General features: G+C 45.7%; 1 protein-coding gene across 4 annotated transcripts in view; it reads left to right on the forward strand.

Annotated features, from left to right (window-relative positions):
* LOC118591133 (mitochondrial intermediate peptidase) overlaps positions 1-19978 on the forward strand; it is a 137643-nt gene that overhangs the window by 22134 nt on the left and 95531 nt on the right. For all 4 annotated transcript variants that reach the window (XM_036199246.1, XM_036199245.1, XM_036199247.1 and 1 more), the window contains exons 8-10: positions 5619-5667; positions 7593-7653; positions 13424-13476. In XM_036199246.1, the coding sequence (XP_036055139.1) occupies positions 5619-5667; positions 7593-7653; positions 13424-13476 (163 nt within the window). The remainder of the gene's footprint in view (positions 1-5618; positions 5668-7592; positions 7654-13423; positions 13477-19978) is intronic.

The raw sequence follows: 19978 nt of genomic DNA on the forward strand, positions 1-19978 counted from the left end.
GAAGTGGGATTAGACAAACTGGCTTGTGTTGGGCTGGGCTGGGTCAGGGTACCCAGGAGAGAATGTCATGCACAGTGAGAAATGGAAATGCAGGTGAGCTTTTCGGGGGCATTTTAGCCTTTGATGACTGAGGCAGCGAGTCAGCAGTGGTTGAGGATGGGGGAGCTGCTGAGATTCTGGGTGTGCCTGGAGGCATTGGTGGAGAGGGAGCACTCACACATGCTGTTGTCGAAGAGGGAGCACTGGGAAGGACTGTGTGGAGGAGTTGCAGCCTTCCTTCTGTCTTTGTTGCTTCTTTGTGTATTCTCTCTTTCCCCACATGCTCCTTTGTTCCTCAAAGTTCCTGCACATCTTTCACACTTCCCTATACAGCCTCTTCCTTCAGCCTGTTACACTCCTAGCCTGGGGTCCTTGCTCAGATTGCAGCTTTCAGGCCTGAGTCCTAAACCCACCTCTTCCGTGATAAACTTCCGGAATTGGTGCACTCTTTCTGCTTTCCTTGAACTTTGTCCTTAAACCTTCAGAGCACGCACTTTTATTTTTACTTATTTATCTTTATGCCCTCTATGGAACCCAGGGCCTCACATATGCTCCATCTCAAGCCAGCTCTTAAAATTAGTTTCATATAACCTAATTCCTAAATTGATATTATATGAATTATATGTATATGTTACATATATATTTGTTTTGTACTTTTGTTTTCTGTTTTTGAGTCTCATGTATTGCAAGCTGTTGAGGATGACCTTGAATTTCCTGATCCTCCTGCTTCCACCTGCCTAGTGCCAGATTGCAGGAGTGTGCTACAATGCTCAGTTTTATCTTGTTTTTTTCTGTAGTTACTATTAATATCAGGGGGGTTAAAATACAGTATTTTTATACTATATAAAATAATATTATTAGAATGTTACTTAGTGCTACTGTATCATTATATGTCATTTAATACCTCACCAGCCCTGTGAAGTAGGGTTTGGTTTATGAAACACAGAAGGAATCTAAGGTTAGTGATGTCTTAGTTAGGGTTCCTATTGCTGTGAAGAGACACCATGACCACAGCAGCTCTTATAAAGGAAAACATGTAATTGGTGCTGGTTTACAGTTCAGAGGTTTAGTCCATGGTGGGACATGGTGCTGTGCAAGCAGATGTGATACTGGAGAGGAGCTGACAGTTGTACATCTTGATCTGCAAGTGACAGGAAGTGAACTGTTTACCACACTGAGTGTAGCTTGAGCGAAGGAGACCTCAGAGCCCACCCCCACAGTGACACACTTCCTCTAACAAGGCCACACCTCCTCCAACAAAGCCACACCTCCTAACAGTGCCACTCCCTTTGGGGAGGCAATTTCTTCCAAACCACCACAGGGTATTGCTAAAACATGGCATAGCAGGAATCTGCACACATCTCTCTGAACCTCTTAGTTTTCATAGCTGGAACCAGGAGGTCTACCAGGTACTCTCCTGGGCTCTCAGAACAAGTCAGAGTGGCAGGGAGAAGAGACTGGCTCCTTCATGCAGCTCTATTGCTGTGGAAAGATGGAGCAGGGACGGGGCAGAGCTTTAAGTGCCATGGTGCTGCCTTTGCCAGGGAGGCTTGTGTAGAAATGTTATGCACTTGCAGGATATGGCATGCTCTGGAATAGGCCTGACAGGTTGTCAGAGTGAATCTCCAGTGTTGTGGGATGTCTTTCTGTATGCTGTGAATGTGTGTTGCTGTGATTGGTTAATAAAGAAGCTGTTCTGGCCTATGGTGAGTCAGGTTATAGCCAGGCAGGAAATCCAAGAGAGAGATAGGAGGAAGAAAGACAGAGGCAGAGGAGCTGCCAGCACTGCCAGGAGAAGCAAGATGTGAACACACCAGTAAGCCACAGCCACGTGGCAACTTACAGATGAATAGAAATGGGTCAAGTTCTAAGAGCTAGCTAGCAAGAAGCCTGCCATAGGCCATACAGTTTGTAAATACTGTTTAGCCTCCGAGTGATTATTTTATAAGCAGCTGTGGGTCCATGGGGCCAGGTGGGACCTGAGAAAGCTTCCAGCTACACTTCAGTCCCTTGGAAGACGGTGCAGCCATGTGCCAAGGTCTCAAGGCAGAAATGTGCCATATACATCTGAGGAAAAGCCAGAGAAGAGAGATGTTGAGGGGCTGCATGAAGGAAGACACTGTCCTGGGTCAGATGAGGGCTTTGCAGGCTTTGGTCAGAGAGGGAAAGTGGTCTGACTTACACTGTACTGACAGATGCTCCAGATGGCAAGGGGGCTGCAGTAGGATGAGGGAGGGAAAGCATTTGGAAGGTGTTTTGTGACACTCGTGAGGAGAAATGATTTGACCAGGATGCAGGATGCAGCTGGTGCATGGGCACCAGCTTCTAGATACATGGTGTTTTGACGGAAGAGCTTTACCCTAAGCAGCTACAAAGACAGTTAAGTCACTACAGTGGGGTCCAGGAGCCTGGTTTAGTTCAAGATAAGGTCAAGATGCTGTTGTCTTGAAAGTGACCACTGTGGATACATGGCTGTGGGTCGGGGGCTCTGAGATGATTAAGTTGAAATATTTGCTTAAAGGCTTAGGCTGTATGAGGTCACTAAGGGAGTACACAGTACAGAATAGAAGGCCAAGGACTGGTCTGGGCTGCTCTGAGTTCAGGCTGTGAGGAAGAGCCACAAGTGCTTTGATGAGTAGTGGACAGTGAGTAAGAAGAAAAGGTAGTAGAGTGTGTCCTTCAGGAAGCCACTAGGAGTGGTCTAAGGAGAGCAGAGGGATGCCCTGACTTGGATATTGTAGCAGGTCAGTGTAGAAAGGGCTGGGCCTGACCATTGGCCCAGTTGGGCTTGTTAGAGTTCACTGGACTCACAGTGATTCACTGGACCCCATCAGTGGCAAGCAAGTGGTTGGAATGGTTACATTTTGGAGACAGACTGCTGTATACAGTCATATGAGATGTGACCTGTGTCCTTGAGGACTTAAAGATTACTGCCAAGTGACTAACTAGTACAGATAGCAGTGCCATGGAATTTTAGCAGGTGGGTGTTTGTCAACTTATTAGATGGCTTGTGAGTTCTAGAAAGGAGATGACATTGAAGGGATGGTGAGTCTTCACAGAGAGCAGGGCAGAGGAGAGAAGTGAGGTTACTTCCATTTGGTGGCTGAATTAGAGACAGCCATGGAGTGAGTGAGCATTGGGTTTATTTTTAGGGACTTTTACCTTCAGTGGTATGTGTGTGAATGTGTGTGTGCGCATTTGTATGTGTGCATGTGTGTGTGCATTTGTATGTGTGCATGTGCGTGTGCGTGTGCGTGTGCGTGTGCGCGTGCGCGTGCGCGTGCGCGTGTGCGTGTGCGTGTGCGTGTGCGTGTGTGTGTGTGTGTGTGTGTGTAGGTCTGAGGTAGATGTTGGATACCTCCTCAGTTGCTTTCCACCTTATTTTTTGAGACATGATCTCTCTCTGAGCCTAGACCTCACCAATTGGGTTGGACTGTGGCCAGCAAGCCCCAGAACCTCATGTCTCCACTTTCCCAGTGTTGGTTGCCGGCGAGTGCTGCTACACCTGTTTGTTTTTTTCCTTGTGGGGTTTGGAGGCTGGAACCCTGTCTTCATGCCCACATGGCAAGCACTTGACTGACTTCATCATCTCCTCCTAGTCGGTCTTTTTAGTGGACTGTTTACAGATTCTTTGCATATCGCCAGCAAAACAAAATGGGCACCTGCATGAAGTGTGCCTGTGTGGAATGAGATGCATACTTAGAGGTTTATTGGAACTGCTGCCTGTGTGGAATGAGATGCATACGTAGAGGTTTATTGGAACTGCTGCCTGTGTGGAATGAGATGCATACGTAGAGGTTTATTGGAACTGCTGCCTGTGTGGAATGAGATGCATACATAGAGGTTTATTGGAACTGCTGCCTGTGTGGAATGAGATGCATACGTAGAGGTTTATTGGAACTGCTGCCTGTAGGGCTGGAGTTGGGGAAGGGCTTCAAATGCAGGCTTTTGTCTCCTTTCGGTTCTGACGCAGTTCCCTTGGCGCACAAGCCTGAGTACGAGGCTTTCTAAAGATGACGGGGTAAGGAACTACGGCCGTGGTTTGGGTTAACCCCAGTCCCCGCTTAGTGTCTCATTCCACTCAGAAAGGAGACAGCTTAAAGAGAGGGCAAGAAATTAAACCCATAGAAAAGATCATCTGGAAAATATAAAGGCCATGTTTGTGGCCACTGAAACACACATAAAAGCACTGGGAGGCGTTTGGGGGCAGAAGGCACCATGGGACACTTTCCGTGGGAATGACGGGGTTCTGCTCTTGCCCTCGTGGGGCCTCACTGGTACAGACTCTGGCTGAAGAGCTGCAGTTAGCACCAAAGTCCAATTACGAGACCTTCTGTCAGCAGCTCTGCTTGGGCTTGACACTGAGTAGGTTATTTACAGTTGTCTATAAGTAACAGAAGTGACCCAGGAAAACTGCCTTTTAAAGCTGAACTTTTGGTGAACCATCTTTCTAAACTAGACGGATATTATTTATATTTTTACTAGTGTATATTATATAAGGTGGTGGGTTTCAGAGTCTTATTTTTATGTAAATATGTCATGAACTTTGACCCTATTCATTCCCCCATTATCCTCTCCTGTTCCTCTCCCCTACTGTGAATCCCCTTACTCTTGGCTATGATTCAAATACATTGTAAACATGTGTGAAATTCTCAAAGAATAAGTTCAAAAATTTAAATCACAGTCTCCAGTTCCATCCATTTTCCTGAAAATGACATAATTTAATTATTTGTAGCTGAGTAAAGCTCCATCACACACATACTGGGGGGCATCTTACTTTATTGTTTCATCTGTTGATGGACGTCTAGACTGTCTCTGTAGTTTGGCTGCTGTGAGTGGATGAGCATTGCTGAGGCACACTGACTGAGTCCTTTGAGTAGCACATGACTGGTGTGGCTGGACCTTAGGGTGGTTCTTCTGGGTTTTGAGGTCCCTCCACTGCTGATTCCTGTAGTAGCTGTACATTACATTCCCACCAGCAGTGGATAGGGAGTCCTCTGCACATCCTTGCCAGAATCTGTTGGGTTTTTTGTGTTTGTTTTTCCAGTAACAGCTATTCTTGAGTGGGGATAGAATTTCAGTGTGGATTTGCATTTCCCTGATGACTAGGGTTACTGAGCAATCTTGAGACAAGGTCTCCCTTTGGAGCTGGACTGCGCTGGCCTTGACTCCTGCCACAGTGTCCCGTGTGCTGAGATTACTGTATGCACTGAGTTTTAGAATCAAGCCAGCATCTAGCCATCCTGAAATTTAGGAATAATTAGACATATATGACACTTCTTTTTCATACATTTGGATGACAATTTTGGATTTTTTTCCTTTTGTTTTCCATTAATGCTCTTAACATTGGGTGTAATCTGAGGCTTTGATTAGTACTCTGTAAGTTTAATTTGTTTTTTCATAGGAGATAACCAGTGTCCAGAAATAATCCCAAGCACATGAGGCTACTCTGCCTACCTTTGAAAATCGTCACTTTAGGGGAGACAAGCAGTGTAACGACTCTCACACTACACTTTTAACATGCATGTCCATGTTATTTCACATAATTGAAGGTATTTTCTTTTGCGTTTTGTCTTTAGAGACTGTCATGCAGTTCCTGGAGAAACTCTCTGACAAGCTCTCTGAAAGGTTAGTGGAATTCTGTTTACTATTTTAGTTGCTTATGAGTGTGATGTGAGTACATGTATGTTTGTATGTGTGCACATCCAAGTATGTGTGCAGGTACACATGCACACGTGCATGTGGAGGCTTGAAGTCAATGGCAGGTGCCCTCCTCTGTCACTCTCTACCTTATACACTGAGACAAGTTCTCTCCCCTGAACCCAGGGCTTCCCAATTCAGGTAGTCTAGCTACCGGCTTGCTCGGAGATATCTTATCTCCTCTTCTTAAGTGCCCGCCTGGCATATGCATAGGTACTGGGGATCTGAACTCTGCTCCTCACACTTGGGCACCTTCTAAGGTCTCCCCAGTTTCTGTAGTTAGATTTGTTTTAAAAATTAAGACATAATTTACTAAGAATGTAAGCTTCAATGTTAGATCTGTTGGCAAGAGGTTGTCTCCTTGAGAAGATGCTAAAGCAGCCTCCCTAAGGATAACAATTTAGCTAGTTCTCCTGGTGATCCAACTCTCTTTAACAACCTCATTTATATTCGTTCAACCACCTTTCTGAAATGTTCTTGAAACCATTTATTTTCAACTGTATCACTAATTATAACAGACTCAAAGTAGCATGTCTGTTTTGGTACTAAAAACAGGAGAGCTTGGATGCAGGGGGGTCTCCGGATTTGGTTTGTATTAAGGATTCTCTGCTTTGGTGTTTGTAAGGCCAAGCTGTGCCCCTTTATGCCCCTCACCTAGTGGCGGTTCTGTTTGTACCTTGCTGCTGTCTCTGCCTTTTCTTCCATCCCTTAACTGCAGTCCTTGCCCTCAGTGGGCTCTCTTCCAGCACTGGGAGAAGGAGAGGCCACCTTGCCCTGTTACAGCGGGGTTCCAGGGAGAGGTGTGCCGTGGTTTGGGAACCGAGGCAAAGGTGTCCTCTTATCTGCCTCACAAAGCAATGCAGTCTTCCTGCACATTGTGTGTGCTCAGATATCTGTTGGGGGTTTTTTTAAAGATTTTTTTTTAAATTTTATGTATTGAGTGTTTTGTCTGCTCTGCATATATGTGTGTACATGCTTGGTGTCTGTAAAGGCCGGAAGAGGGCACAAGATCTCCTGGGATTAGAGTTAACAGAAAGTAGCTATTGGGTCCTGGGAACTGAACCCAAGTCCTCTGGAAGAGTACTCCATGCTCTTAACCCCGGGGCCGTTTCTCCAATCCTGTCTGTTTGGGATTTTAAACTTGTGCTTTTGAATCCCTTTCTAATTTGGCTCATGTTTGTCCCTTCTACAGTCTTTTAATACCAGTGAACCACTGTCTCTGATACAGTGAAGAGGGAAGGTTGATTTGAAGTTTCTTAATTTACTTGAAGGGTTCTTCATTTATGTATAGCTGTAGATTGTATAGATTGTATCTATCTCCATTTATCTATAGCTATAGATTGTATTTTGAGCAAATGTGCCTTCGTAAGTTTGTAGTTTTATATGTGTGTATACGTGTGTGTGTGTGTGTGTGTGTGTGTGTGTGTGTGTGTGTGTGTGTTAATTCTAAAAGACACTTCCTATTAGTGCCCGAGTTTTTCTTAGGGGAAAGTGATGAATAGCAGTTGTAAATATAATCTGTATGGATGTTTTATAGAGAGGAACTTGTTAGGTTCCTGAGTTTGAGGTGCCAATTTAGAGTCTTTTAGAGTGCACTGGTAAAGCTGTACTCAGTTCTGCTTCCCAGGCTCTAGGACTTTCAAGGCATGCACCTACATTGTGCATGAGGTAGAATTTGTACTGACTTTATGATCTATGTAGTTTCATGTGACACTTTAGTAAAAGTTGGGTTAATCACACTTTGCTTTTGCAGTAAAAGACATATCTAATTTTATCATGACTGTTGGGAAGATTATAAAGTTTATTCTTACTGAATTACTACACTTTTTCTTAATGATGGGCTTGTTTTTCAGAACTGCAAAAGATTTTGAGATGATGAAAGGAATGAAAATGAAACTAAACCCTCAAAACTCTGTAAGTTACGTAAGATGAACGCTGTCAACTGAAAGCATGGCCTCGTGATTCCAGAACCTTGTTCTAATTTCAATTTGTTCTTACAGTTTCATACCCATCGAATGGGTATGATCATCTTTCCCTCCCACCATAGTCTCTTTCTTATTCCTTCCCACCAAACCCCTTCTTTTCCCATCAAGTTCCCCTCATGTCCTTTGTGTATGTGTGGTTCCCTGATTTTGACTAGGGTGCCTATATGAGTGTGGGTGGTGAGTTATTGATTTACTTCAGCAAGGGCAGCTTACCAGGGAAATATGACTTCTCCCCCCCCCAACCGCAGCAACCATTAATTGCCCTTTAGGGAGAGGTGGGGCTTTATTAGCCCTGAGTCATCCCTCATCAACGTGAAGGAATATGGACAAGCCCAGTCTTGGGCAGGTCTCGAGCAGGAAGCCACTGTTGGTATGAGTTCATGGCCGCAACAGCCAGTCATGTCCAGAGACAGAGTTTTACATACAGCACTTCTGCCCATCTTCTAGCTTATACATTCTTTCCAACCAGCCCTCTTCCACGATGCCCAGAGCCTTGGAGAAGGGGTAGCACAGATGTCCCTTTTGAGACTGAACATTTCAACAGTCACTTATTCTCAGCAGTTTGGCCACTTAGGAGTTTCTGCAGTAATTACCAGCCTCTGCAAGCAGAAGCTTCCAAGAGAGGCATAAACATAATGTGTAGAATGCAGTTTGATATTGTTTCTGCTTAGCAAAGTAACCATAGTAGTCTGCCATAGGCCTGTGACTTCTGCAGCCATGGCTTCTAATTATGTCTACAATACCAGACTTGCGCTCTTGTAGCATGGCCTCAATCCAATCAGAAAGCATTCGGTTACTCCCATAATAGTCATACCACTATTACATGAGTGGGTACATATTGTTGATTCTAGGACTTCTTAGGATTTCCTGGACGTCTTTGTAGTCTTTGTAATGTTTGGTCTTAGTGAATTTGGTACTGAAGTATGTGATACATAGGTCTGAATTTGAGGCTGCCTGGAAACCCAGCATTTTTGTTTGTTTGTTTGTTTGTTTGTTTGTTTGTTTTTTGAGACAGGGTTATAGCCTTGGCTGTCCTGGAACTTGCTTTGTAGACCAGGCTGGCCTTGAACTCACGGAGATAGGCCTGCCTCTGCCTCCCGAGTACTGAGATTAAAGATGTGCACCACCACCATCCAGCGAAACCCAGCATTTTCATCAATTAGTTGGTGTGTGTGTACATTTACAAATGTGTATTAACAGAAAATGTATTTATGAAGCACTTCTGTTCTATACAAAATCAGCTTCCTATTTCAATGTAGCCTCTGATGAAGCTAAATGGAAGCTTGATTAGCAGGTGGCAATTTGAACCTTAATGTTAACCTTGCAGTTTATACCTCCCATATTTGCTGGATCATATGGTCCAAGTAGTAGATCAGCCTGCACACTGGCATGGGCCTGTCCAAGAGCCTTCCCCAGGCCCCACTCAAAGCTAGCAGGTTTTTGAGTCACTTGATATATGGGCCAGAGTAACATACCCAGGTGAGGAATGTGTTGTCTCCAGAATCCAAATAGGCCCATTAAGCTTTGTACTTCTTTATGGGTGCTGGGAGGTACCAGGTGCAATAATTTATCCATCACTTTGGAAGGAATATCTCTGCATGCCCCACACCACTGGATTCCTAAGAATTTCACTGAGGTAGAAGGCCCTTGAATTTTGGTTGGGTTTATTTCCCATCCTCTGATGTGCATATGTGTTACCAACAAGCCCCAAGTAGTCTTTCTCACTTGGACCAATCAGCAGAATGTCATCAATATGTTCAGTGTGATATTTTGTGAAAGATGATCAAGAAGTAAGTTATGAAACAGGGTTGGAGAGTTAATTTAACATTACCTATATGTGTTTTCAGTCATAAGGTCATATGATCCTATAGTCTAGACCAAGTGTCTTTGTGACCAGAATGCTGCCCACGCACTTGGGATGTTCTGAAGTGGTGGGATTGCAGACATTAGTAGCCTTGTTCCAGTGTGGCGCAAAACTACCACAGGCTTTCTATGGCTGTCTATACCATTCCTTTGTAGGTGCTATTGTTGGCAATTCCTGATTTGATAGCACCAGTCAGAGCTGTAGGCACAGGGAAATATAAAGAAAGAAGCCTTGTAGATTTGGAAATGATGCCAGTTTCTCAGACCTACCCACTAAGAAATAGATGATCCACTGCTGGACTGGATAAGATTAGATAGAGTAGCCTGCCAGTCTGGGACCTGGCTGTAGTTGTATGTAGCCTGATAGCCACTGTCAGTCATCTGCATCCTTTGCAGTGGTGGGCACATCCACATAGGATATCAGGTATAAATCAGAATTTAGTTGGGTGGACCAAAAAATTAAAAGTATGTTTCAGGAAGCTAATTGAGCCAAAGCTGATGTACTTTGCACCTTCCGTCCCAGCATTTTTGTATGACTGTTGGATGCAGGTAGCTGTGCAAATATTGGCGAAGGCCTGATCTTCTCAGGAGGCTCTGTTCTGGTCCATGGTGCCGTTACTCACCCTGTTGCTCTAGCTAGAATCTTGAAGTGTGGTTCTTGAAGTGTGGCTCCTGACCTGAGGCACTAGCATCACCAGGGGGCTCAGCCCTACACACCCATCTAAACCTCTGGGTTGAGGCCTGTTCTTGAGTTTCATTATGCCCTGCAGGTGGTCCCCACTCCTATTGTTCCTGCAGCTGACCTCAAGAACCCTATCCTCCCTTTCCATGCCTGTGACCACAGCCTTGGCTAACTCATCACAGTTTTCACCTAATTGGAGTTGCTGAATTGCTTTCCTAGCTTTAAGTTCCTACTCCCTTCAAAAGCATACTTGTTTCGGTTAGGGCTTCTATTGCTGTGAAAAGACACAGTGACCATGGCAACCCTCATAAAGGAAAAACATTTAATTGAGGTAGCTCACATTTTCAGAGGTTTAGTCCATTATCATGGTGAGACATGACATTTAGGCAGACATGATGCTGGAGCCGAGAGAGAGTCCTTACATCTTGACTCAGGCAACAAGAAGTGGTCTGTCAAATTGGCTGTGGCTTGAACATAGATGAGACCTCAAAACCCACCTCCACAGTGATATACTTCCTCCAGCAAGGCCACGACTACTCCCACAAGGCCACATCTCCTAACAGTGCCACTCTCTTTGGAGGCCATTTTCTTTCAAACCACCACAATACTGGATTCAGAACACTGAGCAATGTGGCCCACCCAGTGTGGGCAGAGCAGGTACTTTGCGTTTGTGTGACCTATGAGTGAATGAATCAGTGAGTGACTAGATTGCCATCAAGAGTGTCCCTACAGCACAGATCTGGTCTTGTCACTGTTTAAAATCCTTCAATTACTGCTGCTCTTGTCATTGCACTGCTGATGTCCTTGCACCTTTCCCAGCCGCCCAGGGTCTGGCCTGCCTGCCTCAGCCTGCTCGGTGCTGCTGTTCTCTCCCAGGCCCAGAATGCTGAGCCTGACTTTCCTTGCTCTCTTCCGCTTCTTTTGTTCTTCAACTCTCGGGTCAGTGTGGCAGTCACTTCAATATGCACAGGTGGGGAGCTTCCAGTCCCCCCGGTGCTGCAGGAAGGCCTCTTCTTTCTCACCTCCATTAACTGCTGCCATCTCTCAGAGCTTATTGGACTTTTCTTCCTCCCAGACAGCCTGAACCACCCACACTTTGATTTAAAGCTTCTCAGAGTTGACGCTTGTGCCACAGGCATTAATGGGTTTTGTAGGTTTTGTTACTGTTGTTTGTTTAAAAAATATCCTTCTCATGGGTCGTGGTTTGGGTGAGTTATGTGGAGGGGTGCATATGTATGTGTGTGGAAGCCACATACAAGTCATTTCTTAGGAACTGTTCATCTTATTATTTGAGATAGGGTCGCTCACTGACTTAGCCAAGCTGGCTGGCTAGCCAGTGAGCCGTCAGCGTCATCTTCCAGACTTCTCTTTCCTGCTGGGATTACAAGCATGCACCACCACTCAACTTTTTACATGTGTTCTGGGGATTGAATCCAGGCCTTCATTCTTGCATAGCAAACACTGTATTACCCCTCTTCTGTCCCTGTCGTGTGATATACTGCTCTCTCTAAGTTACTTGGCCTTCCTACACCACCAACTCTTCTAAGGCTGATGTCTGATTATGAGATGGTGCCTAGTTATCAGCTGGAGGTGCTGGGAGCCAGGAACTGAGCTCCAGGAGGTGGAGGTTCAGGGATACCATCCCTACCCTTTAGGTGTTCATGGGAGAGAGACCGTGAGTTCGCACTCTTACATTGCCACACATACTGTGCCCAAAGTGCAATCATGCCATGTGGGAACAAGCACCTACTTCCTCAGGGGATTGTGCTGAGCTGAAACTTGGAAGGGTGAGGGCCACAGGACAGCTGGCATGCTGACCCCTTACTCAGAGCCGGGTGTTGTGCCTGTGTGGGAGGTGCTTTTGACTAAGTGAGTAGCTGCCATGCAGCAGGCTCTGTGTGAGGCAGGACCAGTATGCAAGAACACAGGCAGAGTCCTCACCCTCATGCCCATTCAGTCTGGTAATTTGACCCCTGGTGGGTAGTACTATGTCATTCAAGTGCTCAGGCTTGCTTTCAGCATGCTACACTGGCTGCCACATAACTGCTAGTGCTTCCATTCTTGTTTGTTTGGAAAAAGGATTTGACTTTTTAGCTCAGGGCCTCAAACCAGGACTGGGATTGTAAGCCCGAGCCACCATGCTCTGCTCTTTTACTGCTTTCTTAAGACGTATTTTCTTTGCTGAGATTGGAGTTGATTCTGCCTCAGCTACATTTTAAATTATTGCTTTAATTTGGGGCTGTACCCTAACCTTCTTGTTTAGTTTCACAACGCATGGTTATTGTTGGTTTTAATGTAGCACTTTTCCTTGAGGAAAAGCCACGAGGCATGACAAAACCCATTATCAGAGCAGAGTTTTATTAGGAGAAGGGAGGGGCAGAAGAGAGCATGACCAGGCCTGGGGAAGACATGTGCACGGAGAGAGAGGGTGGGGAGGAGGAGGAGGAAGAAGAGGAGGAGCAGGAAGAGGAAGGAGAAAGGAGGAAGAAGGAAGAAGAAGGAAGAAGGAGGAGGAAGAGGAGGAAGAGCAGGAGGAAGAGGAGGAAGAGGAGGAGAAGGAGGAGGAGGAAGAAGGAAGAAGGAGGAGGAAGAGGAGGAGGAGGAGAAAGAGAAGTGGAGAGGGGTCTGTGTCCCACTTCTTATGGATTCCCCTGCACATGCGCATATGGGCTTACGGAGCTACGAATGCATGTGATCACTTTGTGCACAAATTATGCAATCACTCAGCGCACGTAGGACATAAGGCCCCTTACTTGGCTACTGAACTGCACATGTGTGGTCACGTATCTGGAGGAGTAGCTGAGAATTCTGACAGTTATCTCACTTTATTACCTGTAGTGTGTGGATTCATATGTGGGCTATGCTTTGAGAAAACTTTGATTCTGGCTGATTTAATCCATTAATGTTGACTTTTGTTGATTATACTTTAGAATGTCATTTACCTTTGTTCCAGATTCTGGGATTATGCCTTATTTGTACCCCTCTGTGTTTTGGTTACAGAGAAGTCAAATCATGCCATGCCATGCCATGGTTTTTTAATATTTTTTTTCTCATATATATTAAAAATAACTGGTTTATCTTTTATAAGCTGGCTAAGTTTCTGATAAAATGGTATAGTCAATAGCTTTGCTGACAGTGAACCATTCCCTTTCAGGAGCTAATGCCTTGGGACCCCCCCTACTACAGTGGTGTGATTCGTGCTGAGAGGTAAGCTTTCCCAGAAGGACCCCTGTGAGAAGGGAGACGGGAGATAGTGCACTGAGCACTTTGCACCTTAGTGGTACAGCTGCTCAGGTGCCCACACCACACACCTGCCTTCTCTGATGGCAGAGCTGTAGTCTCAGTTGCAGTCCTTTGATGTGATCCGCTGCAGGTCCATCCTTGTGCCATGTCCTTACTTCACCGGGCACTGCTGTCCCCTAAGTGTAATTGTTTCTAACTCCATTAAAAACACATTGTTTGTTAGTTTGCCCATTTGTTGGCATGTGTGCATGTGGGAAGGGCATGCAGCCACAGCACAGGTGATGGTCAGAGGACAGCTTGCAGGAGTCAGTGTTCTCCACTGTGTGGGCCTGGGCATTGAACACAGCCCTGGCCACAGGCACCTGCACTCAGTGGGCTATCCTGCTGGCCTGCCATCCCTGCTTTAAAGTTCCGAGGAACACACACACTGAGTTCTCAGGAGCCATGAAATCCTCGTTAGCTCTTCAAGCCCATGTTGACACCGAATAAAAGTAGTCATACAATGAGAATTTGGGGAAGAGAATGTCCTAATGTTTTGAATGGCATTCAGAGAGTTTTTTACCACTTACATATTTGTTTATATTTATTTGAGTGTGTTCATGTACATGCCATGGCACATGTGTGGGCATTAGAGAACAACTTGAAGGAGTCTTTTCTCTCCTTGTCATTGAACCCATGGCGAGTGTTTTTACCTGCTGAACTAGTTTGCCAACCCTAAATGGCTCTTGGTTTAATCTGGCAGATTTGTTTTGTTTGTTTTATTCTTTGAAACAGGGTCTGTCTGTGTAGCCCTGCTGTCCTGGATCTCGCTTTGTAGACCAGTCTGACCTTGAACTCACAGATCCGCCTGCCTTCACGCAAGTGCTGGGATTAAAGGCATGAGCCACCACTGCCCTACAGTCTGGCAGATTTGTTTAATGCAGTGTGACCTTTAGGGGTTTGGGTCATACATGCGTGCCCAGCTCGGCTGCGAACAATGGACCCTGCCTGAGAGTAGAGGAGCTTCGGCTTGTTCATTTGACTGTTAACTCAGCAAAAGAAGCAGCAAAGGATGTGGAAGTATTTCCGAAAGATTTATATGGTGGCTTCCATCCTCATGCCATTTGTTTTAAAGGTTGACGGGGTTGAGCTCGGGCTGAAGTCTCAACAGTGTGGGTAAAGAAGGTAGGCACAGAGGTACAGGTGATGGATGAGAAAGGAAGAGGACACTGTGGTATGGATTTGAGATTAGGAGATGAGGACAAAATGAAGAGGTCTAAAGCCTTGTTCAAGTCGCCCACTTTGAACACACTGAGGTGTGTGGTTTACATGGAGTGGAGAGCAGCAGTGACTTTCTTTGCAATCAGCTTCCTTCAAGCTAACCACGGGCTGGCCTGCTTTATGTTAAGACAAAAGATGTGTTTGTGTTTCAGATTTCTTATTCAGCTGACTAAAGAAGGAAAACAACCTGTTTAGAAGTAGGTGGAGAATTAGTGTGTGTTAGGACTGCCCAGGAATGATGGGGGATACAGCAGCGGGAGGAAGGACTGCGGCTTCTTCTCCAGGAGCAGCTGCTGTTTGCTTTTTCAGTTAGGTTCTTCCGAGAAATTGAGTCTTTCCAGTTTGAAGAGAGAGGAGAAATATCTGAAATAGTTTTATTTGAAATTAAAGTTGTTGTTTTTTTTTTTAATTTAGATACTTTGATATTTCTTGTTTTAATTTCTTTTTTTTTTAAAAAAAAAGATTTATGTATTTATTATTATTATGTATACAAAAGAGGGCGCCAGATCTCATCACAGATGGTTGTGAGCCACCATGTGGGTGCTGGGAATTGAACTCAGGACCTCTGGAAGATCAGTTGGTGCTCTTAACCTCTGAGCCATCTCTCCAGCCCCTAAAGTTTATTTTTGAATAGGCAGTACATCTGTATGGTTTAAAACACCAGAACAATGGTAAAGGATGCTCATGAGGAAGCCTTGGCCCCATCCCTGCCCTGCCCCTCGGGGCCGTTTTCTCAAGTTGTTTAATCGGCCCTGTCAGCGCTTGGGTTTTGCTCTCTGTGCCCTGGCAGAAGACATTGTCTCTTTTCCTGCTAGCAGTGGGCTTCAGTGACCTGGATGTTTGCTGGGGCTGCCTCGCATGAAGACGTCCTCAGAAAGGGTAGTTTCCTATTCTCTACATCGTGCCAACCCTCAAAAATCTCAAAAGTAGTCACATAATAAAATAAGTGGGTTTTACATAAAATACAGAAAATGTTAGACTATCACAGAAGGACTTCTGTTTAGTGTGTGAAATCTTATCTTTGTTGGTGGAGATGTAGTGACCTTTGTAGTTTAAAAATTTTTAAAAATAAACCTTTGTTATGAAATTGTTATAAATAAACAGAAAAAGAATCATGTAAGTAGCTGCCTGACGGTTCACCTCTGGGGTTCAGTGAGCTTCTGGCTTTGTTGATTCTGCCCCTTTTGATCTCTTGCTTTTTTGTCCTTCCTTCCTTGTCCCACCGCATTACCCGCAGACCTTCAGGTGAATCTTAGATTCTGTTTATATGCTCACGTGCTTCTATCTCTGAAGAATGTGGATGTCTTATGGAACGTCGTCACCTAATGTGAATTTGTTATCTGTACCTAATCCACGGTAGTGTTTCCTGACGGTGTGTGTACTCAGCTTGTTGCTGTTACCTGTACCTAATCCACGGTAGTGTTTCCTGACGGTGTGTGTACTCAGCTTGTTGCTGTTACCTGTACCTAATCCACGGTACTGTTTCCTGACGGTGTGTGTACTCAGCTTGTTGTTGTTACCTGTACCTAATCCACGGTAGTGTTTCCTGATGGTGTGTGTACTCAGCTTGTTGTTGTTACCGGTACCTAATCCACAGTAGTGTTTCCTGACGGTGTGTGTACTCAGCTTGTTGTTGTTACCTGTACCTAATCCACGGTAGTGTTTCCTGATGGTGTGTGTACTCAGCTTGTTGTTGTTACCTGTACCTAATCCACGGTAGTGTTTCCTGATGGTGTGTGTACTCAACTTGTTGCTGTTTTAACAAGACAGTGAGACACTTGGCTTCTCAGGAGGAAAGGTTTGGTTTTGTTCCCAGTTTTGGAGGCTCCAGTGTGTGTCCATGGGCCTCCTTGATTTGGGGTCTGTAGCTGGGCAGTGCATCATGGTGGGGGCCACATGGTAGAAGAGCTGCTCACTTCATAGCAGTTGGGAGGCAGATAGAGTCAGGATGGTAGAGTCCTGATACTCTATTCAGTGGCATACCTCCAGTGACCTAGCTTCCATCCATTGGGCCCCTCTTCTTATGGGTTCTACCATTTCTGGATAGCACTGTGGTCTAGGAGTCTAAACCTTCATCATGTGGGCTCTTGGTGACATTTAGGATCAACATGGAGACAGCACCAAATCTGCTTTTTTGCCCGTTTATTGGCATTAGGATCCAGGCAAGGCCTGTACATTCTAGTGTCATGTCCTGTCCTGTCCCCATGTGTGGTGTCTGTGTCTGTGTTGTGTCGGCCCCCCCCCCCCCCACTACACTTTATTTGCTTAGCTTGTGCACTGGGAGCTTCCATCACCCAGTAGTGGTCTAAGAATGGATTGGATACTCTTTTTTTTTGAATGCCGAATGCCGTTTATTGAAGGAGGGAGGAGGTCTTAAATACAGGCTTACAGCACAATGGTAGAACCCCAGAGGGCAGAAGTTTGCTTCTGATATTTTTTGTTGTTGTTGTTGTTTTGTTTTTGTTTTTTAACTGATGATCGAACCCGGGCCTGTACTTACTAAGCAAGCACACTCTCACTGAGCTAAATCCCCAATCCTGATTCTGATGTTTTACAATCTTGCATCTAAGCTGTTAATGCCCAATATGCTGGATACACAGACAAGGAACATCTCTTAAGCATTCAGGAGGGTGGAATCTCGCAGGGAATTAGCATAGGGAGGATATCAAGGTCAAGGTCAGCAAGCAAGGCAACAGTTACCCAAAACAGGGGCCAGGGCCCTACAGGTCCCCCCCTTTTACTAAAAAATGAGCTTCTGACTTAGGTTGTGGATTGGATACTCTTAAGGACTTGGAAAAGTTCCTATGCAAGTGCCATCCTGGCCATCACCTTTTATCCCTTTGTCCCAGGGCCCTTGGGGAGTGCTTCCTGCCTGTTGTCTTTTCTGGCTGTGCCTTTGCTTTCTGGCCTCAGGAAGAACTGGACCCCAGCTCAGCACAGCTCATTGTCTTTGTCACTGTCCTCTGAAGCAGGGTAGGAGAGAGTCATAAGCAGAGGTCTCCTTGCTGTCTTCTGGGGTCTGCCACCTGTGTCGTCTCCCTTGCTGGCAGTGCGCTTTGTCCCTGCAGTCAGCCCTGCTGGCCTGCCTTCCCGCTGCTCCAGGATGGGGATAGAAGTCAACTTTGTCTGCTGTTCATTCCTGTGGAGGGAAACTGCACCCAAGTAGCAGAAGCTAGGCCCCAGTGGTGGCTTCAGAAGTCAGAGTGGGGCTAGATGGCCCTGGTGGCCCTTACACAGCAGAGGGAGGGCCTGGTCATGTTCACTTCAGTGTTACATGTTAACTGGGAAGCAGGCAGTCCTGGCATGAAGGTTTCTCCGCTGACCCTTCTTAGTTAACCAGAGGAAATGGCAGCTGTTGGTGTGGCGTGTCCTGCTGCAGAGCTCAGAAATCATCGTCAGCTGTAATTGCCGCCATGCATAGCCACTGCTGATGCCACAGCACCCTGTTTTACTCTCATGGTAAAGTTAACTATCATTCCTGGGACAATGCTGTGCTGTAAGCTGCTCTTTTCAAGTGTGCCTTTTCCTAGCACCCATGTCCTCTTGTGTGGTTCTGAAGAGAGCCTCTGTGAGCCTGTGCTGCGTGAGCCTGTTGTGTATCACCCTTGCTCTTCATTTCGTGAAAGCAGCAACACATAAGTCTTTGCTTAGCTGAGGTACCAGCCCAGGCTCATGGACCACACTCTCAGTAAATTCAATGCCAAGATATTTTTGAAATATTCAAGTGCTCTGTCTTTTCCTTTCACTATTCCCTCCCTTCTCTTTATGTTCCCTCTCCTTCCCTTGATTCATTTAAAAAAAATACTCAAATTAGGGGCTGGAGAGATGGCTCAAAGGTTAAGAGCACTGATTGTTCTTCCAGAGGTCCTGAGTTCAATTCCCAGCAACCACATGGTGGCTCACAACCACCTGTAATGAGATCTAGCGCCCTCTTCTGGTCTGCAGACAGAACATTGTATACATAATAAATAAATAAATCTTAAAAAGATACTCCTTATGATGATGAACTTTCGGTTGAGTGTCTCCTCTATGTGCCTTTTGGTCAACGTGCTCCTGGGGGGCTTTGATATGCTGCTAAATTCTGCTGGTTTTGTTGTGGTGCTGGGGTTCCACCCATGTGCTTGGGCATGCTGGACGTACCGGCTGAGCCACACCAACCGCAAATTCTGTTGCTCCTGATAAAGGTGAAATTGTATTTATACATTTGAACTATATTGACTTGTTACAAACTGAACACCCCCAGCCCACGCAGCATCTGCAGAGCAAGCTTTCTGTAGGTGCCCCATTCTGGCTAACTTTTGTTGCCATTGTTTGTCAGCAGTCAAAGGCAAGAACAGATTCTTTGCCCAGTGGCTAACCTTGCCACAATGAAAGCAAACTCCGTAAGGAGTCTAGGGAGTGTTTCCCATTTTCCTGGTGTGAATGTCAAGACCCCAGAAGCCCAAAGTACAGAATCAGAAGGAACCCGTGTTCTAATTTCAAGCTTGGGGCTTGTGGTAGTTTGAATGAGAATGGCCCCCATAATCTCTTACATTTGAATGGTTTGCCCATAGTTGATGGAATTGTTTAGGAAGGATCAGGAGGTGTGGCCTTGTTAGAGGAGGTATCACTGGGGGGTGGGCTTTGAAACTTCAAAAACCCACTCTAGGCCTAGGCTCACTCTCTGCAGATGAGATATAAGTTCTCAGCTACTGCCCACTCTACATGCCTGCCTGCTGCAGCTGTGCTCCCCTGCATGGTGACCATGGACTAACCCCCTAAACTGTAAGCAAGCCCACATTTGAGTGCTCCCTTCTGTAAGGTGCCGTGATCATGGTGTTTCTTCCTAGCAATAGAACAGTGACTAGGACAGGGCTCTTCTTCCTGTTGTCTCCGCTTTCTTGGGGTCTTTGTTTTCTCGGGTATAATTCTTGTCCCAGCTGCATCATGGGATGAGGTGAGGAATAAAAGAAAGTGCCCTCTAGATTCAAGGTACCATGATGGGGTGTGGTAATGTCAGACCACTGCAGGGCCATTTTCTCCAGTGGTTCTGACTTGATCATAACCAGTGTCTTCCTTTTGGTCAATTTCTGCCTGTTTGCTTGCATACCTTCCATGGCATCCTTCATCTTAAGTCCTTTCTTCAGGTCCTGGGGAGCTTGTGGTCTCTCCCTTTCTGTCCTGGGAGCTTGTGGTCTCTCCCTTTCTGTCCTGGCAAACTTCTCCC

The sequence above is a fragment of the Onychomys torridus genome, chromosome 9 (genome assembly GCF_903995425.1).
Source record: "Onychomys torridus chromosome 9, mOncTor1.1, whole genome shotgun sequence".
Taxonomy (NCBI): Eukaryota; Metazoa; Chordata; class Mammalia; order Rodentia; family Cricetidae; genus Onychomys; species Onychomys torridus.